Below are 11,361 nucleotides of genomic sequence, written 5' to 3'. Positions count from 1 at the left end.
CCTCTTTGGGTGGAGCCGTTGTCAAAGAAAGTTCATTTCAACAGGGAACATTTTCTTAGAATAATATGGAAATACATTCGAGTGATACTGGAAGACAGTTTCATTTCTCATCAAAACGTTCTACCTACTGTACTTTAGTTCACTCGCTCTTCTTCCGTATCTGGAAAATAGCAAGATACGACAAGGCAATTATACATTTTTCGAGCTGCTAGGCTAGCCATCAGGTCGAACATCGCTTATAACAGGTTAATACAAATATATAAAAAATAGTATAACATTACATTATAAAACCATCTAGGCGACAGAACCGAAACTTAGTTTGGGCATGCAAGGGCTATTGTTTTAGCTCCTACGCGTTTTGTTTTGACATCAGCGCTATAACCAACGACTCGAGTCGTGGACATAACTAGAATAGACAGCAGGTGAAATGGTCGGCAACACGATCCACTGGTTCAGGAAGGGACTGCGGCTCCACGACAACCCCTCTCTAAAGGAGTCGATCCAGGGAGCGGACACCCTTCGCTATGTTTACATCCTAGACCCCTGGTTTGCAGGGTCCTCCAACGTGGGCATCAGCAGGTGGAGGTAGGGGTCCTAATAGGAGAATGCACAAGGTGCAATTTCTAAATTGGGTAGTGCATCATCAGTTCCTCTTGTCATGTTAGTCATTGCAGACATTAGAGAGATATTTATAACTTGTCAGAAATGTCCAGATCAACTAGCCCATGTCAGCTAATGTTTTTAAAATTTAATTTAGTATTTTTGTTTAACTGCAACATTTTATTTGCACCCCATGACAACATTTATAGAATTGCAGGAAATAAGCTTTAAGCTTGCAAAATTCTCTCCACCAATGAGGGGAGTGAGCAGTGTCCCATAGAAAGCGTTTGGGAACCCCTGTATTAGAGGACGTGTTTTAATTGAGTGGCTCGTATTGCACTCACCCAACACGGATGTGTTTACCGCAGATGTAGGTCACACAGGTCCCTGCTTTTTGCATTGCCACGTTTGTGAATTTGCCTAGGGGCTCTGATGGATCCATCATGGTTTCCTTTTCGATAGATTATGACCTTGTGGGCATGCCAGACGCCACTTATGCACATTTGGTCAATAGGTTAAGGAAAACCCAGATTTGGTTATCATAACACCAGAAGGAGGAATCCCAGTGCTGTAGGTGGTTATGAATGACATTAGTGTGTGGGTGTGGTGTACCACTTAGGCAGGAAAGTAGGGCTTTCCTAGCACCACACTTATGCACACAGTTATAGTAAATATTGACTGTCAATTATTGCATTACAAGTACATCTGTGTGCCACACAGGAAACAAGGGCATTCCAGGGCACCAAGGACGGTTGATTACTGATTTACCTTGGATTCCCTCCCTTTCATTTATCCCACATACTATGCTGCTTTAGTTTGGCCACTTATAAGAATGTTCATGTAAGGAATAACCTCCTGTTTTAGAGCAGGAGAAGAGGAGAATGACCTGACTGCATTACCCATGTCGAAAACATCCCTGTACGCAGGGTATTCTCAGTAGTTTCTATTACCACCGGGAGAGTAGGCCTACATTTCAGCAGGGTTTAAGAACATGCATAGCAGTAAGGATTATGTAAGTCCCCCTCCCCATCCTGGCTGAGTGCGGGCAGGCATTGGAAATGGGGCACTGTGTCATTGGGGTGGTTATGACATTCTCCTCTCCAGTCCTCGAAGCTTTGACCTACATTCAACCCACCGCTCAACCCCACTTCCTCCTGAGATCTAGACTTCTCTTATAGTAGCTGCCCTATTAGCCGGTGATTGAGCCAGGCAGCTCACATTACAGTGGGGCAAAAAAGTATTTAGTCAGCCACCAATTGTGCAAGTTCTCCCACTTAAAAAGATGAGAGAGGCCTGTCATTTTCATCATAGGTACACTTCAACTATGACAGACAAAATGAGAAAAAAAATCCAGAAAATCACATTGTAGGATTTTTAATGAATTTATTTGCAAATTATGGTGGAAAATAAGTATTTGCTCACCTACAAACAAGCAAGAGATTTCTGGCTCTCACAGACCTGTAACTTCTTCTTTAAGAGGCTCCTCTGTCCTCCACTCGTTACCTGTATTAATGGCACCTGTTTGAACTAGTTATCAGTATAAAAGACACCTGTCCACAACCTCAAACAGTCACACTCCAAACTCCACTATGGCCAAGACCAAAGAGCTGTCAAAGGACACCAGAAACAAAATTGTAGACCTGCACCAGACTGGGAAGACTGAATCTGCAATAGGTAAGCATCTTGTAGCTTTACCAGCCAGAACAGAATGGCATAGGCTGTCCTAGCTATAAGAAATAACACTTCTCCTCTGGGACCAGCACCAGCCTGCTAGAATATTTTTAGGCCTAGTCAATATAAAGTTCCCAGTGTGTGTAGTCTGCTCCAGGTGAGTGGAACAACTGAGTCTCAGATGGGATTTAGCATACCCAGCAATGTTCACTTTGTGGTCACCGTGCATTACCCTGCTGTTCAAGTGTATGCATGATGATGACATTGCTTGCAGGGCCGCTAGTCGTCATATGTTGCATAATAGGTTATATTACCTTTTCAGAGATCATATTTTAAACCCTGCTGCTTGTGATAAACGCTCTACCAAACCTGTTTCATTCGAGTTCCAAGTACAGCATTCACTGTGTGAATGGAGGACCGCAACACAAAACGAGGACACCATTCTCAGATAAGGGTCTGGATGAATTGATGCCTCCTTAAAGGGACAGTCCAGTCACCCAACACAGAACACAACGTTCAGACAGTCGCCCTCTCTTGACTTGGTTGATATCCAAGTTGTCATAACAAATTAGGCCTAGTCAAAGGAGTAATTTATTGGCTACATGATACAATGATGACTCATGTCATGCTTGCTTCAGCAGGAGTCAATATTATTTTGTGGTCAACACTTCCCATGTAGTTTGAGGATCATATGACAGCAGAATGAGAAGGTCTAAGGTAGGGCTGTTTGTAGAGGATCAATCAAGCAGTCCTTTCCCATTGGCCCAGGCTTGTCACTTATGCTAGTGTACCCACTACCTCGGAATTACAGTTTAAAATCTCCACATTCTAATGAGGGCTTGTAGTTCCACTAGCCATGCTTTGCCAGTTGATGGAGCTGTCTATCGTTTTGTTAAACTGTGGACTTTGCTGTGAGCCGAGAGCGCCCTCCTGTTGTCATGTAAATACTACAAGGCTGGGATGGTACAGAGACCTTATTGTTCTACATGACTTACTCATAGCATAGTATGTTCCATTCAGTCAGCCAGATCTTCCACTCAATGTTTCCACTAGGTGTTTTAAATGATAGGCTACCAGCAGAGGATTTGGCCTATGTCAAATTTACAGTGCTTTTATAATCTGGTGGTGAAGGACATGTTTTCTCAATAGAATCTCCCTGCATAAAGCTCTCTGCACTGAGAGAAGCAGCTGACATTCCCATGATTGTGATTCCTTTCCACTAGCCTTCTTTTGATTCAATCACCACTTTACATTCACTTCAAAGGCTTTGTTGCAATGACGTAAAGCCCTTTGATATGGTGCAACTCAACATACCACATGTATTTGAGCCACGGCTCACATGATGGATGTCTGGATCATATGTTCACTCGTGCCTAATGAGAGCTGGAACATCCATCATGTGACCTTGGGATAACGACTAAACTAAATACCATAAAACATAATAAAACTAGGCGACAGGTTTTTTGTGAATCCTGAGCAGGATTTCCTCTCTGATTATATGATCAAATCATTGATCATCTTCTCTGTTTGATTCCAGGTTCTTACTCCAGTGTCTGGAGGACCTAGACGCCAGCCTCCGCAAGCTCCACTCCCGTCTGTTTGTCATCCGGGGCCAGCCTACTGATGTCTTCCCCAGGCTGTTCAAGGTACAATTAACACTGTCACACTTGTACTGTAGTAGTAAACCATCACACTACCGTATCAGAGTTAACCCATCACACTTACAGTACTGCACAGCCACTGTGTACTGTACACGTATGCCTCATAGAAATACAGTCTCGTGGGATTAAACTAGTCAGTTACTGTACTATACTTCCACTGTGTCATATCGTCTCAAATGTCTTGATATACAGTGCCTTCGGAAAGTGTTCAGACTCCATGACTTTTTCCGAATTTTGTTACGTTACAGCCGTATTTTAAAATTTATTAAATAGTTTTTCCCCCTCATCAATCTACACACAATACCCCATAATGACAAAGCAAAAACAGGTCTTTATACATTTTTGCAAAAAAATAAGAAAAAAAGAGAATGAAATATCAAATTTACATAAGTATTAAGACCCTTTACTCAGTACTTTGTTGAAGCACCTTTGGCAGCGACTACAGCCTCAAGTCTTGGATATGATGCTATAAGCATGGCACACCTGTATTTGGGGAGTTTCTCCCATTCTTCTCTGCAGATCCTCTCAAGCTCTGTCAGGTTGGATGGGGAGCATCACTGCACAGCTATTTTCAGGTCTCTCCAGAGATGTTTGATCGGGTTAAAGTCTGGGCTCTGGCTGGACCACTCATGGACATTCCGAGACTAGTCCCTAAGCCAGTCCCATGTTGTCTTGGTTGTTTGCTTACGGTCGTTGTCCTGCTGGGGCGGCAGGGTAGCCTAGTGGTTTCAGCGTTGGACTAGTAACCGAAAGGTTGCAAGTTCAAATCCCCGAGCTGACAAAGTACAAATCTGTCGTTCTGCCCCTAAACAGGCAGTTAACAGCCGTCATTGAAAATAAAAATTTGTTCTTAACTGACTTGCCTAGTTAAATAAAGGTCAAATAAAAATAAATAAAAAGGTGAACCTCCACCCCAGTCTGAGGTCCTAAGCACTCTGGAGCAGGTTTTCATCAAGGATCTCCCTGTACTTTGCTCTGTTCATCTTCCCTTGATCCTGACTAGTCTCCCAGTCCCTGCCACTGTATTCATGTCTGAGAGTCCTTGAGGTGCCTTTTACTGAGGAGTGGCTTCCACTGTATTCAGTCTTCACTTGATCTGTATGTGAACATTAGTACTATTTGAATTCCATGGTATTTTCTATGCACTTCCTACATGTTCTTGATCTTTACCAAAGTAAAGGTTTCCTATTTACCATGGCGTCTGATTGTGGCGTGTCTGACCTTGTCTCTCTCTCTCAACTTCCGAGGAATGGCAGATTAGCCGGCTGTCTTACGAGTACGACTCTGAGCCCTTCGGCAAGGAGCGTGATGCCGCCATCCAAAAGCTGGCTAGCGAGGCCGGGGTGGAAGTCACGGTCAAAGTCTCCCACACACTCTACGACCTAGACAAGTGAGTGAATCTTACAGATACACGTACACACACACCGTCAAGGAGATCTAGCTACTGTAGTTCATGGCTGACATATATTGGATCTTGTGAGAACACAACCCATGTCAAAGCAATGAGAATGTTATTACCTTGTTGTTATTAAGTCATCAAGTTGCGCAAATACGCAAACCTGATGTATTAGCAACATATTCATAACACTAACATTATAGTTTAATTTATGTGATGCACTAAATTCCGCTATCTCTGTCCATGTGTCTCTGTAGGATCATCGAGCTGAACGGAGGCCAGTCCCCTCTCACCTACAAGCGTTTCCAGGTGCTCATAAGTCACATGGATGCCGTGGAGATGCCCGCCGAGACCATCACCGCTGAGGTCATGCGGAAGTGTGCCACGCCCATCAGTGACGACCACGACGACAAGTTTGGCGTGCCGTCCTTGGAGGAGCTTGGCTTTGAGACAGAAGGCCTGGCTACAGCAGTATGGCCGGGGGGAGAGACGGAGGCCCTCACTCGCCTGGAGAGGCACCTGGAGAGAAAGGTGGGAAGGAGTCCCTTCTTTATATCTCACCACTACTGAACCAGTGTGGTGGACACATACAGTACCTGTGTTGGAATCAGTTTTCTTCATGAAAATGTGACTGCGTTTTAGAACTTAGTGTGTCATGTGCCTGTGAGATAGACAGGTTCCACTGGGGTCCTGACTCAAACCCTAACCCTCTATGTTCCAGGCGTGGGTGGCCAACTTTGAGCGTCCCCGGATGAACGCCAACTCCCTGCTGGCCAGCCCCACGGGCCTCAGCCCCTACCTCCGCTTCGGCTGCCTCTCCTGTCGCCTCTTCTACTTCAAACTCACTGACCTCTACAGGAAGGTGAAGAAAAACAGCTCTCCGCCCCTCTCACTTTATGGCCAGCTGTTGTGGCGCGAGTTCTTCTACACCACGGCCACCAACAACCCCTGCTTCGACAAGATGGAGGGCAACCCTGTGTGCGTGCAGATTCCCTGGGACCGCAACCCAGAGGCGCTGGCCAAGTGGGCCGAGGGGAGGACAGGGTTCCCCTGGATCGACGCCATCATGACCCAGCTGAGGCAGGAGGGCTGGATCCACCACCTGGCCAGACACGCCGTGGCCTGCTTCCTGACCCGGGGAGACCTGTGGATCAGCTGGGAGGAGGGCATGAAGGTAGATACTGGGGCAGGGGGAGAGAGGAGATGACAGGGGGAAATCTGATGTATGTATGACTGTTCATTGTTCTGTTTGTATCTCAGCGTGTGTGTTTCTGTACCTGTCAGGTATTTGAGGAGTTGCTGCTGGATGCAGACTGGAGTGTGAATGCAGGCAGCTGGATGTGGCTCTCCTGCAGCTCCTTCTTCCAGCAGTTCTTCCACTGTTACTGCCCCGTGGGCTTCGGCAGGAGGACAGACCCCAACGGAGACTACATACGGTAAGATCTTCCCTGCACTTAGTTGTCCACTGCTAATTTTAACCAGTGTGGTACACTGTATTAGACCTTAGTGTTTTATTTCACCATGCCTGTGACAAGGCATGTAGAACATGCAGAAAACCATGAAAAACAATTTTGTATACGACCTGCTAGACTACAATGGCTCATTATACACTCCATAGAGTCTTAATGAGATTTCCATGCTGTACCAACTAGAAATGTCATGGGATATTTGTTTCATTATTGTTCATTTCAGAAGTCACCATGGTCCTTTTTTTAACTGTCTTTTCTCCATTTGTTTTTTCCAGGCGCTATCTTCCCATACTGAAGGGCTTCCCGGCCAAGTACATCTACGACCCCTGGAACGCACCCGAGAGCGTGCAGAAGGCGTCCAAGTGCGTGATCGGTGTGCACTACCCCAAACCCATGGTGCACCACGCCGAGGCCAGCCGCCTCAACGTGGAGAGGATGAAGCAGATCTACCAACAGCTCTCCTGCTACCGCGGCCTGGGTGAGCACAGAGCGCATGACCTGCTTAATGTACAGCTAATCGCTTTGAAGTCTGCTGCAAATCAGCTATTTTCAGACACTAACAATTTCCATGATAAGCTATTCATAAAGTGTCACGGAGTAGAAGTTTTGACTTTTAAATATAATGAATAAAAGTGGGGGGGGGGGGGATCAGCACTCCTCCTTTGAAATTGATTGTGAATACAGTGACTTTATTTTCTTCTATACCTGTATTGTTACCATTATCAATGATTGTCTAGGGGGCTGTGGTGCGGTAGAGACTGACTGTCCAACTCTGTCTCCATTTCACAGGGCTGCTCGCGACAGTGCATGCCAATCCTAATGACAGTGGATACGGTGCAGGGGTCATGACGGGTCCAATACCAGGGCCTTCCCATGAAGACATCCAGAATGAGGGAGCCGCTCAAGCAGGTAACCTCCTTAGTTCCTTCCTTGACTGCAACAGAGAAACTGGGATTTTTCCAAAGATCAGTGTTAACCTTAATCTTATCTACACTGAGATTGACTGTGACTTCATCCATCTCTGATGTGGGCTGTGGCATGGGTGGGAAAGGTGTGTCATGTGATAGTACTTGTCAGGCTTGATGTTACTAAGGATGATAAGTGGTTGCAGATTGGAATAGGCTTTTAATTGACCTCCCTGATTGAACAAAGGGTAGATAAGAATAGTAATACCGATCAGAAATGGAAAGTATTAGTCAAAGCAGATGCGTACCAAAAATGTTTGCATTTTTCCATAACCAATTTCATAGGGAAATAATCAGATTACAGTTGAAGTCAGAAGTTTACATACACCTTAGCCAAATACATTTACACTCAGTTTTTCACAATTCCTGACATTAAATCCTAGTAAAAAGTCTGTTTTAGGTCAGTTAGGATCACCACTTTATTTTAAGAATGTGAAATGTCAGAATAATAGTAGAGTGATTTATTTCAGCTTTTATTTCTTCATCACATTCCCAGTGTGTCAGAAGTTTACAACCTCAATTAGTATTTGGTTGCATTGCCTTTAAATTGTTTAACTTGGGTAAAATGTTTCGGGTAGCCTTCCACAGGCTTCCCACAATAACTTGGGTGAATTTTGGCACATTCCTCCTGACAGAGCTGATGTAACTGAGTCAGGTTTGTAGGCCTCCTTGCTTGCACACGCTTTTTCAGTTCTGCCCACAAATTTTCTATGGGATTGAGGCCAGGGCTTTGTGATGATGTCCATTCCAATACCTTGACTTTGTTGTCCTTAAGCCATTTTGCCACAACTTTGGAAGTATGCTTCAGGTCATTGTCCATTTGGAAGACCCATTTGGGACCAAGCTTTAACTTCCTGACTGATGTCTTGAGATGTTGCTTCAATATATCCACATAATTTCCCATCCTCCTGATGCCTTCTATTTGTGAAGTGCAGCAGTCCCTCCTGCAGCAAAGCATCCTCATAACATGATGCTGCCACCCCATGCTTCATGGTTGGGATGGTATTCTTCGGCTTGCAAGCCTCCCCCTTTTCCTCCAAACATAACGATGGTCATTATGGCCAAACAGTTCTATTTTTGTTTCATCAGACCAGAGGACATTTCTCCAAAAAGTACACTCTTTGTCCCCATGTGCAGTTGCAAACCGTAGTCTGGCTTTTTTATGGCAGTTTTGGAGGAGTGGCTTCTTTCTTGCTGAGCAGCCTTTCAGGTTATGTCGATATAGGACTTGTTTTACTGTGGATATAGATACTTTTGTACCTGTTTCCTCCAGCATCTTCACAAGGTCCTTTGCTGTTGTTCTGGGATTGATTTGTACTTTTCGCACCAAAGTACGTTCATCTCTAGGAGACAGAACCCATCTCCTTCCTGAGCGGTATGACAGCTGCGTGGTCCCATGGTGTTTATACTTGCGTACTATTGTTTGTACAGATGAACGTGGTACCTTCAGGCATTTGGAAATTGCTCCCAAGGATGAACCAGACTTGTGGAGGTCCACATTTTTTTCTGAGGTTCTTGGCTGATTTCTTTAGATTTTAACATGATGTCAAGAAAAGAGGCACTGAGTTTGAAGGTAGGCCTTGAAATACATCCACAGATACACCTCCAATTGACTCAAATGATGTCAATTAGCCCTTCAGAAGCTTCTAAAGCCATGACATTTCCTGGAATTTTCCAAGCTGTTTGAAGGCACAGTGAACTTGGTGTATGTAAACTTCTGACCCACTGGAATTGTGATACAGTAAAATAATCTGTCTCTAAACAATTGTTGGAAAAATGACTTGTCATGCACAAAGTAGATGTCCTAACCAACTTGCAAAAACTATAGTTTGTTAACAAGACATTTGTGGAGCGGTTGAAAAACGAGTTTTAATGACTCCAACCTAAGTGTATGTAAACTTCCGGCTTCAACTGTATATGATCTAAAGATTTCTATTATCATTGATTTTGATTTAGGCAGAGGACAGGTCGTTGTGAAGCGTCGCAATGAGGACCTCACACCGGGCTGTAGCCACAAGGCCCGGAGGCAGACCAGCAACTAGTGCCTGAAGAGGAGAAGAAAGAGGGGATTCCAGCCACTCTGCTCTCCAGCAGAATTGACCAGCGCCTCAACGTTGCATTCTCCTTCCCTGACTCTGTCAACTCTACAGGAGCACATCTACCTCAGTTATGTGAGCAGCAGCAGGAATGGAGGAGGAGAGAAGGCTGCAAGCATTCCACAAACTCTGCCAGCTTTCTGTGAAGTCAGCTGGCTAAATGGAACATCCGATCACATGATGCCCAGAGAACTAATGGTCTGTGACCTTCTGTCTCTGTGGAGAATCTCAAACCCACAGCTCAAATCACAAGTCCACAGTGACACTGTCCCCAGTGTTACTAGAGGGAGGTAATGCTGTCTCACAAGATGACTCTCTTTAACATGCACACCACCAAACTGTCTTGAATAGAAATGTTGGCATCACTATAATTAATACAAAGAACATGGATGCACAAGTTATATTTGCTGAAAGAACACTGGGTGGTGGCTGTGTTTGAGTCTGAGGGCATGCTATGTGCAGTATAATATACAGTCTTAGCCTTTGGGAATGGCATCAGCCTCAAGCTGATAACACGATTACCCAACCTGGAATTGTCAGGTCAAATGCCCCTAGTTATTCTATAGGGTATAATGCCACCTTCAAGTGCTGTTGGATATTCAGAAATCAAAGGTTCTGAGGAGCATTTAAAGGCAGCAGAAGTGCATAATACATTTTATAAACACATTTCCTTCTTATTACCATTTGTAAATGTTTTAAGGGAAGTATATAACCCTTTCTGTATATAAGTGTGTGTGTGAGTGATTCAGCTCACAATTTGTACAGTAATAATTTGATATAGCATGATTTTGTTTTCTTGTAACCCAATTGTTATTTGTGTGTGAAGACTGACAAATTGACTGTTCTTTATGTATCTGTAGTAAAAGGTTAAAAAAATGAACACTGGCTCAAAGTAATATTTATTTTAGTGTAATGGTTTGCTTATTTCATGCACATGCAAATATTGGTTGTCTTAAGTTCAATGACCAACTCAGTGGCATTGTGGTTAGTGTCAAGCCTGACATTGGAAGGTTGTGAGTTCGATACCTGGCCATGGTCATACCAAAAATGTGACCTGATGTGACTGCTGGGCCCCTGCAAGGTTTGAGCAAGGGATAGTCTGGGGGGTGACTTGCTACAATGATATAACATTTTCTTTAGCCTATGGTAACATGTGTATCTAAATGTTCTATTTTACACATATTTCCATAGGGCAGAGGGAAAATGTTGCTGTTTCAAAGCTAATTTCATGCTATTCTACACATTTTGCAATGAGGCTGAGAGGATAGGTTTGCAAAATTCCGGAAAGTTTTACAGCTTATTTCCTGTAATTAAACATTTTTGCCATGTTTTGTGACCTATTTATATGCTACAATATAAACTCAGCAAAAAAAGAAACGTCCCTTTTTCAGGACCCTGTCTTTCAAAGATGATTCGTAAAAATCAGAGTTAAACCAGAAACGCAAAATCCCTCCATCAGTGCTACAACTGTCCACAATAGGCTGAGAGAGGCTGGGCTGAGGG

General features: G+C 44.1%; 1 protein-coding gene across 1 annotated transcript; it reads left to right on the top strand.

The window, feature by feature from the left end:
- On the top strand, positions 1-10,738 carry LOC115109563 (cryptochrome-1-like). Its single transcript, XM_029634579.2, has 9 exons — positions 1-585; positions 3,809-3,917; positions 5,180-5,322; positions 5,586-5,859; positions 6,050-6,502; positions 6,613-6,764; positions 7,073-7,275; positions 7,587-7,706; positions 9,719-10,738. Exons 1-9 carry the CDS (start codon positions 428-430, stop codon positions 9,802-9,804), a joined length of 1,698 nt encoding a protein of 565 aa, XP_029490439.1. The 5' UTR covers positions 1-427; the 3' UTR covers positions 9,805-10,738.
- Positions 10,739-11,361: the final 623 nt, after the last annotated feature.

Source organism: Oncorhynchus nerka, linkage group LG25 (genome assembly GCF_034236695.1).
Source record: "Oncorhynchus nerka isolate Pitt River linkage group LG25, Oner_Uvic_2.0, whole genome shotgun sequence".
Taxonomy (NCBI): Eukaryota; Metazoa; Chordata; class Actinopteri; order Salmoniformes; family Salmonidae; genus Oncorhynchus; species Oncorhynchus nerka.
Note: the sequence above shows the minus strand (reverse complement) of the source record. Positions and strands in the feature narration are given on the sequence as shown.

Excerpts from the sequence above, each read along its gene's own strand:
- LOC115109563 (XM_029634579.2), top strand. The coding sequence starts at position 428 with ATGGTCGGCAACACGATCCACTGGTTCAGGAAGGGACTGCGGCTCCAC. Across the intron at positions 5,860-6,049 it reads AGAGGCACCTGGAGAGAAAG|GCGTGGGTGGCCAACTTTGA; the intron begins GTGGGAAGGAGT and ends TCTATGTTCCAG. Across the intron at positions 6,765-7,072 it reads CCCAACGGAGACTACATACG|GCGCTATCTTCCCATACTGA; the intron begins GTAAGATCTTCC and ends TGTTTTTTCCAG.